This window comes from Loxodonta africana, chromosome 10 (assembly GCF_030014295.1).
Source record: "Loxodonta africana isolate mLoxAfr1 chromosome 10, mLoxAfr1.hap2, whole genome shotgun sequence".
Lineage (NCBI taxonomy): Eukaryota > Metazoa > Chordata > Mammalia > Proboscidea > Elephantidae > Loxodonta > Loxodonta africana.
The window spans coordinates 29,127,524-29,147,722 of record NC_087351.1 but is presented as its reverse complement, the minus strand read 5'-3'; the positions used below and the strand labels follow the sequence as shown (position 1 = coordinate 29,147,722).

At 38.8% G+C, this 20,199-nt stretch overlaps 2 protein-coding genes, 1 non-coding gene and 1 pseudogene across 3 annotated transcripts; all 4 read right to left on the bottom strand.

Annotated features, from left to right (window-relative positions):
• On the bottom strand, nucleotides 1-1,741 carry LOC100661104 (olfactory receptor 11H4-like). The gene has a single exon (XM_064291928.1). It carries the CDS (start codon nucleotides 1,066-1,068, stop codon nucleotides 100-102), a length of 969 nt encoding a protein of 322 aa, XP_064147998.1. The 5' UTR covers nucleotides 1,069-1,741; the 3' UTR covers nucleotides 1-99.
• Nucleotides 1,742-2,650: 909 nt separating this feature from the next.
• Nucleotides 2,651-2,737, bottom strand: TRNASTOP-UCA (transfer RNA opal suppressor (anticodon UCA)). Its single transcript has one exon. It is a non-coding gene; the product is annotated as a tRNA-Sec (tRNA).
• Nucleotides 2,738-9,077: 6,340 nt separating this feature from the next.
• LOC100661955 (olfactory receptor 11G2-like) lies at nucleotides 9,078-11,025 on the bottom strand (annotated as a pseudogene).
• A 6,549-nt stretch (nucleotides 11,026-17,574) lies between these two features.
• On the bottom strand, nucleotides 17,575-19,629 carry LOC100661672 (olfactory receptor 11H4-like). Its single transcript, XM_064292244.1, has one exon. It carries the CDS (start codon nucleotides 19,627-19,629, stop codon nucleotides 18,661-18,663), a length of 969 nt encoding a protein of 322 aa, XP_064148314.1. The 3' UTR covers nucleotides 17,575-18,660.
• Nucleotides 19,630-20,199: the final 570 nt, after the last annotated feature.

Here is a 20,199-nt window from a genome sequence, read left to right as displayed (position 1 = left end):
AGAAAATGTCTTCTTTAAAGTGTGCACTGGCAGCTGAAATCAAGTCTTTCTTAAGTGATCCTTTACGTGTGGACAGTGGTCTGCTTGGTCTCACATAGATTACGCTCGTTCTATCCTCAAGACTTTCTTCAGTGCGGCCTTCATCTCTTTGTTACGTAAGCTGTAAATCAGAGGATTTAAGAAGGGAGTGACCACAGAATAGAACAAAGTAATAATCTTCTGAAGTTCTGCTGGGTTTTCAGATGTGGGGCTCACGTACATTGCCAAGAGGGCCCCAAAGAATAAACACACCACCGTCAGATGCGATCCACAGGTGGAAAAAGCTTTTCGTCGGCCAGCTGCTGAAGGGACTCTTAATACAGCTATCAGTAAAAGGATATAAGAACCAAGGATGTGTAGAAGGGTGAGGATGATAATGAGGGAGCTCAGGATATAGAAGACAATCTCAGTGATAGGAGCTGGAGCACAGGACAGAGACATCAGTGGGTCCATGTCACACAGAAAGTGATCAATGATGTTGGGCCCACAGAAAGACAATTGGGAGAGTTGTATTGTGGAGACTGAGTAACTAAGGAACCCAAAAAGCCAGCAAAGAAACATCAAGATATAGCAGAGTTGTAGGGTCATGATGGTTGGGTAGTGCAATGGGCGGCAGATGGCGAGGTACCGATCATATGCCATGACACAGAGGAGATATGTTTCAGTTGTAGCAAGGGAAGTAAAAAAATAGAACTGCAGGAAACAGCCAACAAAAGAGATGGTTTTTGTTTCTGAGAGGAAATTGGCCAGCATATTGGGCACAGTGGAGCTAATGTACCAGATTTCAAGGAAAGCAAAGTTCCCCAGGAGAATATACATTGGGGTGTGGAGTCGTTGGTCCCACCTCACAGCACAGACAATGCTGCCATTTCCCATCATGGTAAATATGTAGACCCCAAAGAACAATGAGAAGAGGAAAATTTGCATCTCCTGGCCACCAGGGAAGCCTAGGAGGACAAACTCAGTCACAGTGCTTTTCTCTGAATTGTTCATGAATCCCAGGGCTGCAGAGAAGACAGAAAACAGCATTATACAAGTTGTTTTTCTTCCTGAGAAACTGTAGGAAACCTATGCATGGCACCTATGTTGGCCATTTGGCAGTTAGTTTGGAATAAGCTATCCACTGACTCCTAACTCTTCCTTAAAAGCCACCAATCAATATTAGTGATTCTAAATTTCAATAAAATTGGGTTCGTAGCAATAGAAACTTTGTATTATATGGACTTCATCAATGTGTTAGATTAAAAAAAAAAATTCTCCTGTTTGAAATTTCAAAAACTCAGAAACATCACCCTCTCTCACCTCTTTGAAGGGCAGCCAAGTGACTATCAGTTTGTGTTTCTTTTTTACACCCATAGTTATTTATTTTAATAGGCCCACTCTTAGTCCAAGTTACTTTTTATTAGGACTGAAATGACTATGTTCTGACATCTCTCACCCAATGGAAAGTATTTGACATACTTCTCAGTTAACCTGAACTGTGAATGTCCATTATACACTTGTTTCTGTGTCTAGTTCACATCAGAATAATTTTCTCTTGTAACATATCAGCGAATTATAAGTCTTAACTCAGAAGCCAAAATGAAAGTTTGTAGGAATATTTTCCTGGAGAGTAGAGAGCTAATAGTTACCACAGAACATTCCTTGAACTTGCTTTACTTCAAGCTTTTATTTTAAACCCCTCTAATTTATCAGCGGAACCTCTGCAACCCTAAACAAATATGGTGTTTAAATAATTTTATCATAAATGTCATTTGAAACAATTTCTTTAAAAAAATATAGTTTGGTTAAAAAAAAAGTTTGGTTACTTACGAGTAATCATTCTTGTGCTATCCAGATATTGCACATGATAAAAAAAAAATACATTATTTGGCACAAAATTTCATATAATCTAAAGTGCTTATGCTTTGTGATTTTAGTTTATTAACACCACAGTATTTAAAAATTTACTTTTCTAAAATAGAATCCCTATTTTTAATTACTAAGCGCATAAAAAATGTGGAAACAGACAAAGAAAAATGAGAAATGATCTCACTTTCCAGAGAAGACAATTTTAACTCTTTGGAGTATTGCGTTCCTCTATTCTTTAAAAAACGTTAAAAAGAGATCTTCAAAATACATTGTTTTATAACCTTTTTTTTTTAACTTAATACTTTTTAGACTTCTCTCCATGTAAAAATACATGGCTCTACCCCATTGATTCAATCACTGCATTGTCTTTTATTCTATAAATTGAATCAACCCCTAGTGATAGATTTATGCTTGACCTATAAAATAGATGTAAGATTATTAGAATATTTAATGGTTAGTCAGCGTAGCATGCCCTAGTTTTTGATGATGAATATGATAGATATGCTTTTGATGCCTATCATATACTGAAGCTAGTCAGACAAAACCCTACTACATATAAGATGAATTCTCTCTATATTTCCATGTTGTTGTTAGGTTCTGTCGATTCGGTTCCAACGCATAGAGACCCTACAAGACAGAGTAGAACTGCCCCATAGAGTTTCCAAGGAGCAGCTTGTGGATTTGAACTGCCAATCTTTTGGTTAGCAGTCGAGCTCTTTAACACTGCACCACCAGGGCTCCTAAAAAGCAGGATACCAGTTGCCTGAAAGGCAGAATTGAACCACTCTGTTGCCAGACATCTACAGGTTTGAAGCCTGCACCCCAGACCACTGAGGTTCATTCGGGTGGTATTTTCCACAGCATGTTATAATATATCCACTGGGGCATGTGACGTAATGACTAAATTGTATGTTTATGTTTTTCTGGCTAGGCTGAAAGCTCCTTTAATTCACGGATGGTGTTAAATTTATCTTTATATTCTCAGTTGACTCAGTTTCTGGTGTCCAGTAGGCATTTATTAAATGAATGAATGAATGGATTAATGAGTTTCAGACTTGCTATCCTGTCATCAAAAACCTGAGTTTCTGAACATTGCCATTGCTGAGTTTCCAATCTGAACATCATTGGGTAGAATCTTGTGTGACTCTGACCAAATTGTCAGCAGGGCTACTAATCCCACCTTGGGGCCCAGTAATCCCACCTTGCCTCATATCCCTATCATCCTTTAGGGTCCGTTCTAAATGTAAGCCTCTCCATTCATTTACTCTGTTGTATATTTTCAACCCTATAATTGACATTCTGCTCAGTCCTTCTCCTTATTCCATCTTTTTCTTCCTAAGTGCTCCTCCTCTGTACTTGCTTCTTGGTGAATGGTTCTTCTGTCCATTCATCAATCCATTCAGCATTTACTAAAGCCAGAAACTTGACAGTCATTCAAGGCACCTTCTAATTCTGTTACCTCCTATGTGCAACTAATTACCAAATCCTGTTGATTTTCCCTCCCAAATGTTTCTCAAATATGTCTTGAGCACTTAAGAGATCAATGTAAGTATGCTCTCTTTGTTTGGATGGTTCAGTAGTGGAGTACAGCAGCCACACATGTAACTTACAAAGAAAAATGGACTGCTTTTTAGGAAGGTTAAAGAGTACATTTTTAGGAAGAAAGCATATGATTTGGTGAAAAAGAAGAAACCCAGCCTGGCAATCTATGGGGTGACATACCACAGCTGAGACATGTTCACAACTGATTACTCAATCCAGACCAAGAACCCATTACCACTGAGTCAATTCCAACTCATGGCAACCCTATAGGACAAACTAGAACTGCCCCATAGAGTTTCCAAGGAGCAGTTGGTGGATTCGAACTGCCAACCTTTTGGTTAGCAGCTGAACTCTTAAGCAATGTACCACCATCTGATTCAATCCAGTAACACTGAAATCAGCAGTCCTGGCATGTCATGTACTAAAAGGAAAATAAATGATAAAGTCAAATTGATTTGGGTTCTAGTACTATATGAGCCACTGTGTGATTTTGGGCAAGTTGGTATCTGTCTTGCAGAACTCTTGTGAAAATAGAATTGAACACATGCCTAGCACAGTGCTTGCAATACATGAGGACCTAAAAAAACATTGCTGTTAGATTATTAATTAATATTGCTACTAACAAACATGATTACAACTTAATTGGGGTAATAATGTTTAGGATAATTGCTTAGCTTAAAAATCACTTACAAACCTAAATAACAACAATAAACTCAAATGAAATTAATAGGCTGGATTAAGAATTTACCCTCTTCCAGTGTGTCACGTAACAAAGCTACAGGCAGCTCTCTAGTTTGCTCAGATTTATTTTATTATCTTCTTGTATATTCTGGCACTCAAAAACTTACAGCTTGATATGACATTGAAGGAAGAAGATATGAAAACAAATTAATGTTCCCAATTCAATATGCAGAAAATAAATCATTAAAGGAAGGGCATTACATTCACTGGGGTATGCATAAGAGTAAATAGGAATCTGCTAACTGTATTGGCAGTGTAAAAGGTGAGTTAGATACCACACTGAACAGTTTTCTAATATCATATTAGAAATTTATCAATTTTCTGAGTAATGAGTCATTCCTTTGTGAATCACGAGGTAAGAAAGTTTATGGGAGTGTTAAGCTAAGGAACATCTGAGTAATTGGGTCCTCAGTCAGCAGCTCATTACATTTGATTATTATATTACTGGTGATACAGTTTACTGTGAATGACATCACATGTCCAGAAATATAAAACCCACAAAAATTTGCAAAAGTATACTAATAGTGAAAGGTGATCCCACTGGAGCTAGTGTCCATGAGGATGTCTCAGGAAAAGTCCAGTGAAGCCTGGACAGGAAAAAAAGTTACTTACCCCTCATGATAGGACTAAGTGTAGACACAGCTGGGAGCAAACACTGTGTCTGGGTACTGTCATTGATGGTTTTCAATCCCTTCCATGGAATCAAAACCCAGAGGTCTCAGCCTTGAGAGTTCTCCTGATCACTAGTGCACACTTGGATGTTATTCCAAATCCAAGGAAATAACAAAGCTAACCACTGAACCTTTCTTTCCTCCCTTCCTGAGGAGCTCAAAAAAGAAAGTTATAGCAACAGTGTACTTCCATTGGGCAATACTGATAGTTATTGGAAAGAAGCATAGCCCTACAATCAGTCCTTGAGGTGTGGGCCTTAATCGCCAGTTTGGTATTTTCCTCAAGACCTTAGTCAACCACAGGCACCCAGATCTTTCTCCTGTCTGGCCCAGCAGAGAAAGTTCATGAGATGATTTTTATGGATTAGTTATTTTTGGTGCAGAGTTGATGGAAGCACTGAGGGATGAAGTCATGAGGCAATTTCAAAAACGGGTGCATGCGAAGGAATGGGTAGAGAGTGTTGTTGAGATTCTCAAGGGGTGCAATTAAAGTTGTATCTTCGAAATTTCTGTGAAGTTTTCAGTCTCCCCTTGGGGTGGTTTGTGCTCAAGAGTCCTTGGCGTAGCATCCTTTCTTCCACCCATAATCTTCATATAGTTTAGGGTAAATTGGTCTCTAGAGTAAAAAACAGGAAAATTGTCTTAAAAAGGCAATGGTGAGATGTCTGTATGGATTTACAGAGAACTTCTTTTTGTTTCCAGGAAAATGCTTTTTCACTATGAAGTTTAGAAAATGTTCAAGATGTACATTGTTTGTATTCTCTGAGGATATGTTTTCTTCACACAACTGACAACAGTAAATTTTTGCTTCCAGGCTTTAATTACTGACAGGCTATTTCGTTTCTATTTGTCCTATTTGTTTTTTGTTCCTTTATTCCTTCTTTCTTGTTTGGATTATCCAAGTAATATTATTATTTTGTTTTCCTCTGTTAGCTTTTTAGTTGTACACTCTTGGATAATTATTCTAGTAATCATAATAGGCATCCTTAACTTATTACAGTCTATGCATTAAATTGGAGCCCTGGTGGTGCAGTAGTTAAACGTTTAGGCTGCTAATCAAAAGGTCGCAGTTCACATCTACCACCTGCTCTTTGGACACCCAGCGGGGCAGGTCTACTCTGTCCTATAGGGTTGCTGTTAGTTGCAATTGACTGTGTGGCAATGGGTTTGGGTTTGGTTTTGGTGTACCTTAAATTAATACTTCTACCACTTCTGGAACAATTTAAGATGGTAACAATGGTTTAAACCCATTTATTCATACATTTTATTTACACATGTTATAAATCCCACAAGATATTATAATTATTTTGTAAACGGTTGGTTGTTTTATATTTATTCACATATTTATCCTCCCTAGAATTCGTTCCTTTTTTTCACTTCCAGACCATCCCTTTGTAACTGCACTGCAATGTCACTTTTGTCATAAACCAAGTGACTTTACATCTGTTGGTCTTTTACTGGACTTTCTAATTGGTTCCATTGGCCTATTTGCTTACCTTTGCCCTAATATCACAATGTCGTTATCTTTGTAATAAGTCCTGTTGTCTGGAAATATAAGTCATCCACCTCTATGTTTTTTTTCTTCCTTTTTTCATATTTCTCTTTCCCTTCTCCTCCTCTTCCTTTTTCTTCACTATTTTTTATAGCTATATAGTATTACTTTGTTGGAACACACTGCAATTTTTTTGCCCATTGTCTGTTCATGATTATTTCCATTATTTCATTTGAAATTAGGACTAGCTTGTTAATGTTCCCAAAAATAACTGCTGGAATTTTGGTTGGTATATTGTTAAATCCATAGAACAATTTGGACAGAACTAATACTTTCACAATACTGAGTTTCAATTCATGAAATAATATAACCACCATTTATTTAAATCTTTAATTTTTTTCTTTTTTTTGTCATGAGGCCATGTACATCTTTTGTTAGATTTATTTTTTGGCATTTGATAATTTTTTGATGCCATTATAAGTGGTATTTTTATTATAAGTGGTATCAATAAAATATTTTATAGCTTTTGTTCCTGGCATATAGAAATAAAATCAATATTTGCATATTGACTCATATTCAACAATTATTAAAAATTCACCTATTAAACGTGATATTTTCTTGGGAGATTATTTTGGATATTATGCATACACAATTATACCATTTTAATTTCTTTTAGATATTACACATAAATCAATACAATTTTTTCAATTTTATATCCTAACTTTCCACTCCTTGTAACTTTATTTTTCCTGTCTTATTGCACTGGCTAGAACCTCAAGTACAATTTTAAACACGATGAGCATCCTTGTCTCCTTTTCAATCTGAAAGAGAAAAACTTTCAAATTAAAACATTAAGTGTATTTAATGTAGCTTTATTTTTTTTAAATAAAACATCATTATCAGTTAAGAAGTAATTCTTTTATAGCTATTTTACTAAGATGTTTTAAAATGGGTGATATTGAGTTTTAATACGTGTTTTGCTGTATGTTTTGATAAGATACAATGTTTATACTCTTTTATTTTGTTAATGTGATGAATTACACAGATTGATTTTCTAATGTAAAAGCAAGCATGAAGTTTTCAGGTATAAGTTCAATTTGGTCTTGATTTTTTTAAAATATATTTTTCCTGGTTATGATCATGATTAGCAGCTTAGCAATTAACCCTTCTGACAAATGTAGCTATAAAATCTGGACAAAATACAAGCAACCATTTGAATGCATTGGAGAGCAATCTACACAGGTAAATCTTCAGGGACTATAATTCCAGGAAAAAAGCAAAAGCAAGGAAGTGTGTTCCATTCACCTCCCACACCCCCACCCAAGGATGTTTGACAATTAACCAATAAAAAACCAAACCCATTGCCATGGAGTGGATTCCAACTCATAGTGACCCTAAAGAACACAGTAAAATTGTCCCATAGGGTTTCCAAGGAGTAGCTGGTAGATTCAAACTGCCAAATTTTGGTTAGCAAGCAGAGGTCTTAACTATTACACCAGGGCTCTGGACAAGTCACTAGGTGTGTGGGATATGGAGATGTGGAGGCATGGGGAAGAGACTGGGGGTTGGGGGATGGAGGAATAAAATCTGAGTAGAAAGCAGTGGTTTTACTGAACTGAGGAGACAAAAGATTGGAGTTTGAAGCTGCCTAAGCAGTTAGTGCTTCAGAAACATTTTCGTGAGGGAGGCTGACCACAGAGAAGCGACACCCAGAATTTGATGAAAACTTCCTTCAACTCACTTTGGGTTTCCTAGGAGCCCTGGGGGAGCAGTGATTATGAGCTCGACTGCTTACCAAAAGGTCAGCAATTCGAATCTAACACCCGCTCCTTGGAAACACTATGGAGCAGTTCTACTCTGTCCTACAGGGTTTCTATGAGTCAGAATTGACTCAAAGGCAATAGGTTTGGGTTTTTTTGTTTGTTGTTTGTTTTTAATTGGGTGCCTATGCCTTGGAATAGACTCGATGGCAAAGAGTTTGGTTTTTGTTTTTTTAACTCTTCATGGAGCCCTGGTGGCTAGTAGATAAGAGTTTGGTTGCTAACCAAAAGGTTGACAGTTTGAATCCACCAGCCGTTCCCCAGAAATCCTATGGGGCAGTTCTACTGTGTCCTATAGGATTGCTATGAGTCAGAATCAACTCAATGGGTTTGGGGTTTTTTTGGAGATGTTCATATGCAAGATGAGACTTCAAGAAATCTAGCAGAAAGCAGAAACCGAGAGTCTGAAGAGATGAGCAGAGATTTCAGAGTCACAGAGTGCAAGAAGTACAGAAATAGGAGTCAGGGCACACTAGAAGTGGCCCTGGTACATGGTCCAGGCTTCAGTTGAGATCTCATGAGGGCCATGTTCCTGAGTAAGGAATGTATCCCAGGAGTGAGGTCAAAACAGACATAGACCATCTTTAAGAGACATAAAAATCACTTTTAAATGGGATTAACACTATCTGCGCCTACTTTATCTACCTGCTAAAAGGAAACCTTATCTTGGTTTGGTTACTACACCCAATGTCTACAGAATTTTTTAAGCACAATGTGCTGCATTCCAAAAAAAAAAAAAAAAAAAAAATTGAGGCATGCTAAGAAATAGGATTAAATGATCAAAAACTAAGAGAAGAAATAGATAATACAAACAGGCTTATGGGTGGTTAAAGTTTTGGATGAATACTAGGATGAACAATTATATGAATGACACCTGTTTTTCTTTTTTTAATCTGAAAAAGAGGTTAAATATGAGTTTAATATTGCTCAAGAGCCTTTTTGATTAGCACCCTTCTTTATATTCTCAGAAATTTCTGCAGGGCTCTTTTCATATCTTTGTTCCTAAGACTGTATATCACAGGATTAAGGAGAGGGGTCACAAAAGAATAAAACAGGGTCACAATTTTGTGCATTCTGTCTTCATACTGAGATTTTGGAGTCCCATACATGACCAATACTGAGCCACAGAAAAGTGAAACCACAGCCAGGTGAGACCCACAGGTGGAAAAGGCTTTTCTTGGTCCAGCTGCTGAGGGGACCCTTAGTACTACTCTTAGGACCAGAGTGTAGGACCCCATGATGAAGAGAAATAGAATAATGAGGGGAAGAGGACTTTAAGGTGGAGAGGACAAGCTCCATCACTGGAGTTCTTTTGCAAGTGAGTGCTAGAAGAGGACCTGGGTCACATAGGAAGTGGTCAATTATTCTGGATCCACAGAAGGACATCTGGGAGATGATGATAATAGGAATCAGGAACCAGAGGAAACCAAATACCCAGCAATTGACTACAAGTTTGGTGCAGAGACGTCCAGTTATAATGGTTGGATAGCATAGAGGTCGGCAGATTGCAAGGTATCGATCAAATGCCATAACCGCCAAGAATAAGCATTCTGTGGAACCCAGGGAGAAGAAAAAGTAGAATTGGAGAAAGCACCCAGAGAAGGAGATGATTTTGGTCTCAGAGAGGAAGTTGACCAACATGTTGGGGACAGTGGGGGTGACATAGCAGATCTCGAGGAAGGAGAAGTTGGCAAGAAGAATGTACATGGCAGTGTGGAGTCTTTGACCCCAGCACACAGCACAGATGATGGAACCATTCCCCATGAGGGTCAGGAGGTAGACAATAGGGAAGAGCACAAAGAGGAAGATCTGACCCTGCCTGGGGCTAGGGAAGCCCAAGAGGATGAAGCCAGTGACGGTGACTGAATTGCTGGGGGTGTTGAAAATTTTCATGTCGGTGAGCTGTAAAATACCAGCAAATACTGAATAACAGTGTGAAGACAGAGGGGGCCCCAGAATTATATACGAAACATCTTTGGAAAGAAAATAAAGAATTAAGTATCAATTGCTACTCTTTTTCTAGAATCCTAGAATGTTGTCCTGGCTTCCTTTCATTCATATTTTCACTGTGGGCCCAAGAAAACTTGTGGTCAGAACTGAAAAGCTCTTGAAGTAGAGTGTCGTTGAGGTATTTATGTGAAGACTTACAGTTAGTAGTACATATATATGTATGTGCATAAATATATATATATATATATCATCTGACAATGTTGAATTTTACCTGAACCCCGTGAGCCTAGAAAACAGCTATGATTAAAGAATCCCTTTTGTCTTTTGTCTTCAGGAAAATGGCTCACTGCAAGTGACAATCCTTCTTCATATGAGTTGGATACAACTCTTAGATGCTCCCTTGTGTATCTATGACAAGGTAAGACACAGGTCCTCCAAATTCATATTTTTGCCTTATAAGTACTTAACTGAGCTTATGAACTGATTGTTCCCACTGATCAATCAGAAATGAAATGCTTGTTAAGAAAACTTGAGTGATGCTTTTCCCACCTCCACTGTCTCTGCCCTAGTTCAAGTCATCTTTTTTCCCTTGGACACTGTCATGGTGTCTTAACTGGCTTCCTGCTTCCATTCTTGCTTCACAGTACACTGCTCTCCATGCCACAGCTCGAATGACTCTTTAAACAAAGAAAATCAGATCATTTCCTTCTCTTGTACATAGACTTTAGTTAACTTCCCACTTCACTCAGAATAAAATAAAACCTGTAAACTGTGGTCTTTGATTTAGTCCCTATAAATATCTCCACAATAATTCTATAATAAACATCTCCATAAGAAATTATGGATGACATTGCAAAGAATGGGAATTCCAGGATACTTTATTGTACTCCTGCAGAACCTGTACGTAAACCAAGAGGCAGTTGTTCGAACAAACAAGGGGATATTATGTGGTTTACAGCCAGGAAAGGTATATGTCAGGGTCGTATCTTTTCACCATGCTTGTTCAGTCTGTAAGCTGAGCAGATAATTCAAGAAACTGGACAATATGAAGAAGAACATGGCATCAGGACTGGAGGAAGACTCACTAACAACCTGTGATTTGCAGATGACATAATCTTGATTGCTGAAAGTGAAGAGAAATTGAAGCACTTAACGGATGAAGATCAAAGACTAAAGCATTTAGTATGGATTACTCCTCAGTATAAAGAAGACAAAAACACTCACAACTGAACCAACAGGATTTCATTTACTTGGATCCACAATTGACACCCATGGAAGCAGCAGTCAAGGAATCAAATAATGTATTGCACTGGGCAAATCTGCTGCAAAAGACCTCTTTAAAGTGTTAAAAAGTAAAGGTGTCACCTTGAGGACTAAGGTGCACCTGACACCAAGCCATGGTATTTTCAATGGCCTCATATGCATATGAAAGCTGGACAATGAGTAAGGAAGACCAAAGAAGAATTAATGCCTTCGAATTATGGTGTTGGTGTAGAATATCAAATATACCATGGACTGCCAATAGAATGAAAAAATCTGTGCAGCCAGAATGCACCTTAGAAGCGAGGATGACTGGACTTCGTCACATGTACTTTGGATGTATTATCAGGAGGGACCAATCTCTGGAGAAAAGATCATACTTCGTACCGTAGAGGGTCAGTGAAAAAAAAGGAAGACCCTCAACGAGGTGGTTTGACACAGTGGCTGGAACAATGGGCTCTAACATAGCAAGCATTGTGAGGATGGCTCAGGACGAGGCAATGTTTCATTCTGTTGTGCACGGAGATGTTATGAGCGGATTCGACTTGATGGTGCCTAACAATAACAAAAACAAACATCCCCAACCTCTTTTCATGGTTCTATCAATCAAACTGTCACTCATTCTCTCTCTTACACACAGTGCTGTGAAAATGGGGTATGCATACATGCCCAACTAATATAAGCTCTGCACATATAAAATAGGGTTCACTGCAGAAAAACTGACAAGCTGAAAAGTAACAGGAGGCCCACCATCCCCTGAGCTCTCACAATCCCACTGAGGTGTGCATATTTAGAATGTACTCACCAAGGTCTGTGTTTCAGTAGAGAAGGATTGCCCTACCCGTATAATGCCCTATACCAGGGGAGGGCAAATTTTTAAAAAACATTTTAGGCTTGTGCACAATATAGGCTCTGTCATAACAACTGAGCTCCTTTTTTGTAGTGCAAAAGTAGCCATTCATACCTAAATGAATGAACATATCCGCATTCTAATAAAATTTTATTTATGTCGACTGAAATTTGAATTTTATATAATTAACATCACATATGTCAAATGTTTTATGAAATGTTACTCTCCAATTAATTTTTCAACCATTTAAAAATATAAAAAAGATTCTTAGCTTTCTGTATTATAGAAACAGGCAGCAGGCCAGATTTGACCCATGAACCATGGTTTGTTGACTCCTGCTCTACATATTTATAGGGACAGAAAAGCAGAGCCCATCAATTTGACTACGGAACAACGGAAGTTCCTTGGTTGAGGAAGTGGCCATGTTAGAAAGCAGGGGCCTCTACAGACCAGCAGCTGGAATCAGCCTGTTCTTCTACTGAGCTAACTTAGACATGCTGGACCAGCTTTTAGTCAAGTTACTGAAATGAGTTTCCAGAGCCATCGGTATTGCCTCTACACACACACACACACATATACACACCACACACACACAATGACACACTCATACGCTCGTAGCCTTCCCCAACACAATACCTCAGTAACATAACTTTGGCCTTTCTTTCTGTCTACATGATTTGTGCTGCAGTGAAATCTCAGTTATCTATGGAATACAGGACCAGAGAAAGATGGATAATGTGGATAAATGAACTTCACAGATAAATTGAAATCTTATTGAATCTCTTTCTACTGCCCCTAGTTCCAAAGCACATCTATTAGTAGTTTAAATGGAAAATTAAATTTATCTCATTCATCTTCCTGATCACCTCAAGTGTTAGTACAAATGGGCAGCTGCAGAGAAGAGGAACAGTGAGCCTGGGGAGTCCATCCTGAATGCACTAGAAACGGGGCTCGACCCTCCCTGATAACCAACCATTTGCTGGGAATTTAAGCCATTTGACCAGTGAGGAGCTTTTACTTTCTAAATTATAAATGAATGGGTTGTTCTTTTAAATATTTCTGTATTTACGGCTAACCTTTAGAGAAATCTGAAAGGCAAGGTATTCTTTTGGGCTACTTCTTTCTCAGTTTCTCTTTGGCACTTGCCAACGACTTGAAAAAAATCAGAATGACCTGCTTTAATTGCTCTCAATGAAGGATAATCCATCAATGAAAACTACATTGCATTAATATTAAAAACAAAGCCTACCAGATTCCCTGGATGGTGCTGTTAGTGCACTTGAATGCTAACTATAAGGTTGGAGGTTTGAGTCCACCCAGAGATGGCAGTGGGTTTTTAGAGGCATCTTGGAAGAAAGGCCTGTATCTGAAAATTCAGCCATTGAAAACCCTATGGAGCACAGTTCTCCTCTGACACAGATGGAGTGCCATGAGTTGGAATTGACTCCACAGCAGTTAGTCTGTTTATCGGATTCAGGCTACATTCTAATGGAAGGAAATTTAGTGGCCAAAAAATAACACCCAAGACTCCTGAGCAACATTTTCGCCAAGTGTGCTGTACCATGGGCACTGTATGGTACCTTGTGAGTCCTAAATGTGGCTATATCACCTTGACGACTTCTCAGTAGTGTGTTGGGAGAAGAGAACTGCAGAGTCCTATGATGAACAAAGGAATGAAGACTCAGTGGATTTACAGAAGGACCAGCATCCTCTTAGACTCTGACAGCAACGGTGCACAGGCACTGTGACGTACTGATGCGTGCATCCTCCTTACGTACCTGGTGGCATTTCTGGCTCCAAGAGGAAGTTGTGAGAGAAACTCCAGCCACAAGACTCTCCTTATTATTATGACCTAAAAAAACATTAAAAACTGAGTCAAGGACGGGGAACAATATTTGTGGCTCCAGACGCTTGCTTCCTTACAGTGTAAAGAACCTGGACAAATGGAATTCATTCTTCTGGTCAGTGATTATTAAGAGTTTACAAGTCTCTCCTGCAAGGACCCATAGTTCCCCAGTGTCCTCCTTGGGAGGCATCACTCCCTGTGCTTGTATCTAATCTGATCTATATTTGCATAAATTTAGAACAAAATGTAAATTCACAAAAAAAGACCAGACACCCCTGAGTCTATGGCCCCTGGATAACCTACTAACTCAGAACTGAAGCTACTCCCAAAGCCCACCTTTCAGGCAAAGATTAGTCAGGCCTATTAAAACGAAACAGAACAGGACAGGACAGGACAGGACAAGACAGGACAGGACAAAACAAAACAAAACAAAAAATAAAACACACATGAGGAACACACTTCTTAATTCAGTCAAATATATGAGACCAAATGGAAACAACTGCCCAAAAGCAAAGACCAGAAGTCAGGGAGGGACAGGAAAACTGGACGAATGGTGTGGAAAGGGGAAGAGTGCTGACACATTGTGGAAATTGCAACCAATGTCACAAAACAATTTGTGTATAAATTTTTGAATGAGAAACTAATTTGCTATGTCAGCTTTCACCTAAAACACAATTAAAAAATTTTTTTTAAATATTAAATTACTTTGGAAAAATATTTGTGTAAGTGACAAGAGGAAAACAAAAACAAATTAGTTGCCATGCAGTTGATTCTGACTAATGGCAACCCCATGTATGTCAGATTAAGACTGTGTTCTGCTCCCTAGGATTTTTAATGGCTGATTTTTCTGGAAGTAGTTCACCAGACTCTGGAGAGATTCCAACTTTCAAGCTTTTTTTTTAAATTTTACTTTAGGTAAAAGTTTACACAGCAAATTAGTTTCTCATTTAACAATTCATACACAAATTGCTTTGTGACATTGGTTGCAATCTCCAAGATGTGTCAACATCTCTTCTTCCCCACACCAGGTTCCCCGTTTCCATCTGTCCATTTTTCCTGTCCCTTCCCACCTTCTTGTCTTTGCTTTTGGGCAGGTTTGACCTTTTGGTCTTGTATGTTTGATTGAACTAAGAAGCACATTCCTTACGTGTGCTATTGTTTTATTAACCTGTCTAATATTTGGCTGAAGGGTGAACGTCAGAGGTGGCTTGAGTTCTGAGTTAGTAGGGTGTTCAGGGTTTTTTTTTTTTTTTTTTGAGGGGCCACAGTCTGTCAGGCCAGTAAGTCTGATCTTTTTTTGTGAATCTAAATTTTGTTCTACATTTTTCTTCCCCTCTCCCTGGGACCCTCTACTGTTTTCCTTGTCGGAGTGGCTGGTGGTAATGGCTGTGGTACTTGTGGTCCATTAGTCTTCGGGACTAATATTTTCTTTGTGGTTTTGGTTTTCTTCATTCTTCTTTGCTCCAGATGGGATGGGACACTTGCAAGCTTTTAAGACCCCGGATGCTACTCACCAAATTTGGATGAAGAACATTTCCTTTATGAACTATGTTCTGCCAATTGACCTAGATGTCTCTCTCTATCATGGTCCCTAGCCCTCAGCCCCGGTAACTCAAGTCCATCAAGGTGTTTGGATATGTTGTCTAGGAAGCTTCTATGGCTTTGCTTTGGTCAGGTTGTGCTGACTTCCCATATACTGTGTACTGTATTTCCCTTCATTAGATAATACTTGTCTACTATCTAGTTAATGATTTCCCTTTCCCAACCCTCCCCTCCCTCATAACCATCAAAGATTGTTTTTTTTTCCTCTGTGTAAACCTTTTGGGTTTTTATAATAGGGGTCTCATACAGTATTTGTCCTTTTGTGATTGACTTATTTGGTTTAGCATAATGCCCTCCAGATTCATCCATGTGTGAGATATTTCTAGGATTCATCATTGCCCTTTATCAGTGTTGTATTTCATTGTGTGTGTACCATAATTTTTCCATTCACCTCTTGATGGGCACTTAAGTTGTTCCATTTTTTGCTATTGTCAATAGTGCTGCAATGGACATGGGTGTGCATATGTGTATTTCCGTGACGGCTCTTATCTCTCTAGGGTATATTCCTAGGGGTGGGATTGCTGGATTGTATAGCATTTCTATTTCTAGCCTTTCACGGAAGCGCCATATCTTTTTCCACAGTGGTTGACTTCCAACTTTTTGGTTAGCAAACAAGTGTGTTAAGCATTTGTGCAAAGAAGGGACTGCTTACATGGTACAATGGTGGTGGAGAGGGAGCAAAAGTGATTTAGAATAAAATAATCTGAACTTCCCCTTATTGACTATAATAAAGTGCAAATATTAAAAAAAAAAGAGAGAGAGAGAGAATAGAATGAGGTGGAGATGCTTAATATACCCAAGGAAAAATTCCAAAGCATTACAGTTTTGCTGAGTGTGCCCTCTCCCCCACTTTTGTCATTATCTATGCAGCACATGTAGAATCACGGGGTAGAACTTCTTCACATACTCCATTGCGGTTTAAATGCTATTCAAATTACTATCCTAATAGGGAGTTTATTTTTTTTAGATAAAAACAAAATCAACTATATTATAAATTTATATGTCACTTTTACATTTAAGGTAATGCTTTAGCCTAAATTACTCTGCTTGACTTCATCTTCTACTAGATGACAGTTTCTTGAACAGCAGGCATAGTGTTTAGGAAGAATTACTCAACCTCTGAGTCAGAGTCCTGAATCCCTGGGTAGTGTAAGTAACTTGTGATTGGCTACTAACCTAAAGGTTGGTGGTTTGAACTTGCCCACCAGCACCAGGGAAGAAAGGTCTGGCAATCTGTTAACCTATAGATTATAGCCAAGGAAACCCTATGGAGCATTTCTACTATGTAACACCTGGGGTCGCAATGAATGGGGTTGCTGGATTGTATGGTATTTCTATTTCTAGCCTTTTAAGGAAGAGCCTTTAGATCAACTCAACAGCAAAGACTTAAGGGCTAGAGTCATCTAGCATGTTTCATTAGTATGACTCCTCATGACCAGAAACATCTGTGTATGTGGATCACATGATGAAAAAAAAAAAAGATAAAAATCATGAAGGAGAGGATCTTTAATCAACTGTATTGCTTAGGTATTAAGGAGTAGGATGTGAGCCATGCCTATATGAAAGATTTGTTCATGCTGATTTTCCCTTTGTAGTCCTAATATTTTCCCTTTGTGGTCATACTAGCACCATTTCATGAGATAATTTTAGCGGACTCAAACAAGAAAGGTTTGAATTGTAAAATGAGTACATTTTGTCCATCTTTCATGAATGTTGCTCTTTAATCTTGCTAGCAGCACATTACAACTTAGTCATTTTTACAGTAGAAATAATAGTAAAATGGGGTGCTTAAGGTCCTATGTGGGTTTCATCTCAGATTCAGTCTCACAGTAACCTCTTACCTGCAGACTCTTATCAACTAAACATCCAAGGGGCTGAATATTTGTAATGTAAATACCATTATGTTACTCCTTTGCTCAAACCTTTCCAAAGGCTTCTCATTTCATGCAGAAATAGAAGTTCTTAAAATGACTTATAAGGTCCTGAGCAATTTGCCTCCCTGTTCACTCTCTGACTTGATCTCCAATACTCTTTCCCTTATTCTCTCTACTGCCAAACCAACCTCCTTGGTGTTACTTGAACACACTCGTGCCTCAGGATTTTGTAGAGAACTTGCTTCTGCATGGAATACCCTTTCCTCAGCTGTCTACATGGCTCACTCCCTCACCTCTTTCAAGCTTTTGCTTAAAGTTCGCTTTCTCGGGGTGGCCCTCCCTGACCACCTGATTTAAAATTTCAGCCTTCTATGCTATACTTCCCACCCTCTTTCCCGTTTCTCCATAGTACTTATTTCTTTCTGACATGCTATACATTTTACTTATTTATTGTTTCTCTCTCCCCATCTAGAATGTAAACTCCGTGTGGGTAGTGCTTTTTCACCATTTTGGTTATAGAGTCTCTCTAGTGCCTAGAAGAGTTCCTGGAACATAGTAGATGCTCAATCGTGTTCGTTGCCCAATGAAAGAATGACTACTACTTTTTCTAATGTTATAACATTTCCTACTTATGTAAGCAGGAAACTTTCAGTTTGTTCCTAGTCTAGAAGATTCTCAACTATCAAGAGCCAAGGGAAGTAGAAAGCTGTCCTGTTAGTAAATCGTTTAGGTCTGTAGTCATTGGTATTGAAGGTTGATTCTTATTCACTTTTTTAAAATATTAGACTGTGTTAAGATATGCCTTCACTACATCAATGATGACCCCCCTGGGATAAGAGCTCTCCTACCTTCTACACACATCCCTCAAGTATTCACAGCTAAAGCAGTGAGAAATACCACAGATACAATGCCTTTATACCTACTGGGATCACCGACGTTGAAAATGTTGCACTTGAGTCAATTATAACATAGTTCTTCCTGTTTAGTTGAGGGATAAATCAATGAAGGACTCCACTGAGAAAATATCTTCTTTAAAGTGTGCTTTGGCAGCTGAAAGCAAATCTTTTTTTAAGTGATCCTTTATGTGTGTACAGTGGTCTGCTTGGTCTCATGTAGATTGCTTTATGCTCCTTGTATCCTTAAGACTTTCTTCAGTGCAGCCTTCATCTCCTTGTTTCGTAGGGTATAAATCAGAGGGTTTAAGAAGGGAGTGACCACAGAATAGAACAAAGTAATAATCTTCTGAAGTTCAGCTGGGTTTTCAGATGTGGGGCTCAAATACATTGCCAAGAGACCCCCAAAGAATAAACACACCACTGTCAGATGGGATCCACAGGTGGAAAAGGCCTTTCGTTGGCCAGCTGCTGATGGGACTTTTAACACAGCTATCAGTAAAAGGGTATAAGAGCCAAGGATGTATAGAAGTGTGAGGATGATAATGAGGGAGCTCAGGATATAGAAGACAATCTCAGTGATAGGAGCTGGAGCACAGGACAGAGACATCAGTGGGTCCATGTCACACAGAAAGTGATCAATGATGTTGGGTCCACAGAAAGACAAGTGGGAGAGTTGCACTGCGGGGACTGAGTAACTAAGGAACCCAAAAAGCCAGCAAAGAAACATCAAGATATAGCAGAGTTGTAGGGTCATGATGGTTGGGTAGTGCAGTGGGCGGCAGATGGCAAGGTACCGATCATATGCCATGACGCAGAGGAGATACGTTTCAGTTGTACCAAGGGAGGTAAAAAAATAGAACTGGAGGAAACAGCCAGCAAAGGAGATGGTTTTTGTCTCTGAGAGAATGTTGGCCAGCATACTGGGCACAGTGGAGCTAATGTACCAGATTTTAAGGAAAGCAAATTTCCCCAGGAGAATATACATTGGTGTGTGGAGTCGTTGGTCCCACCTCACAGCACAGACAATGGTGCCATTTCCCATCATGGTAGATATATAGACCCCAAAGAACAACGAGAAGAGGAAAATTTGCATCTCCTGGCCACCAGGGAAGCCTAGGAGGACAAACTCAGTCACAGTGCTTTTCTCTGAATTGTTCATGAATCCCAGGGCTGCAGAGAAGACAGAGAACACCATTACACAAGTTGTTTTGCTTCCTGAGAAACATGTAGGAAACCTATACATGGCACATATGTTGGCCATTTGGCAATTAGTTTGGAATAATCCATCCTTTGAGTCTTCCTTAAAAGCCAGCAGTCAATGATCCCAGTGATTCTAAATGTCAGTAAAATTGGGTTCGCAGGAATAGGAGCTTTATATTTTATGGATTTTCTTTATCAGTGAGTTAGCTTTTTTAAAAATTCTCTCTCTCCTTTGAAATTTTGAAAACTCAGAAACATCACCCTCTCTTACCTCTGTGAAAAGCAGTGGAGTGGCTATCAGTTTGTGTTTCTTTTTCACACCCATAGTTATTTATTTTGATAGGCCCACTCTTAGTCTAGTTACTTTTTATTAGGAGTGGAATGACTACGTTTTTTGACATCTCTCACCCAAAGGAAAGTAGGTGACACACTTCTCAGATAACCTGGAGCTGGGAATGCCTGTTAATCACTTGTTTCTCTGTGTTGTTCTCATCAGAATAATTTTCTCTTGTAACATATTAGCGAATTATAAGTTTTAACACAGAAGCCAAAAGGAAAGGTCATA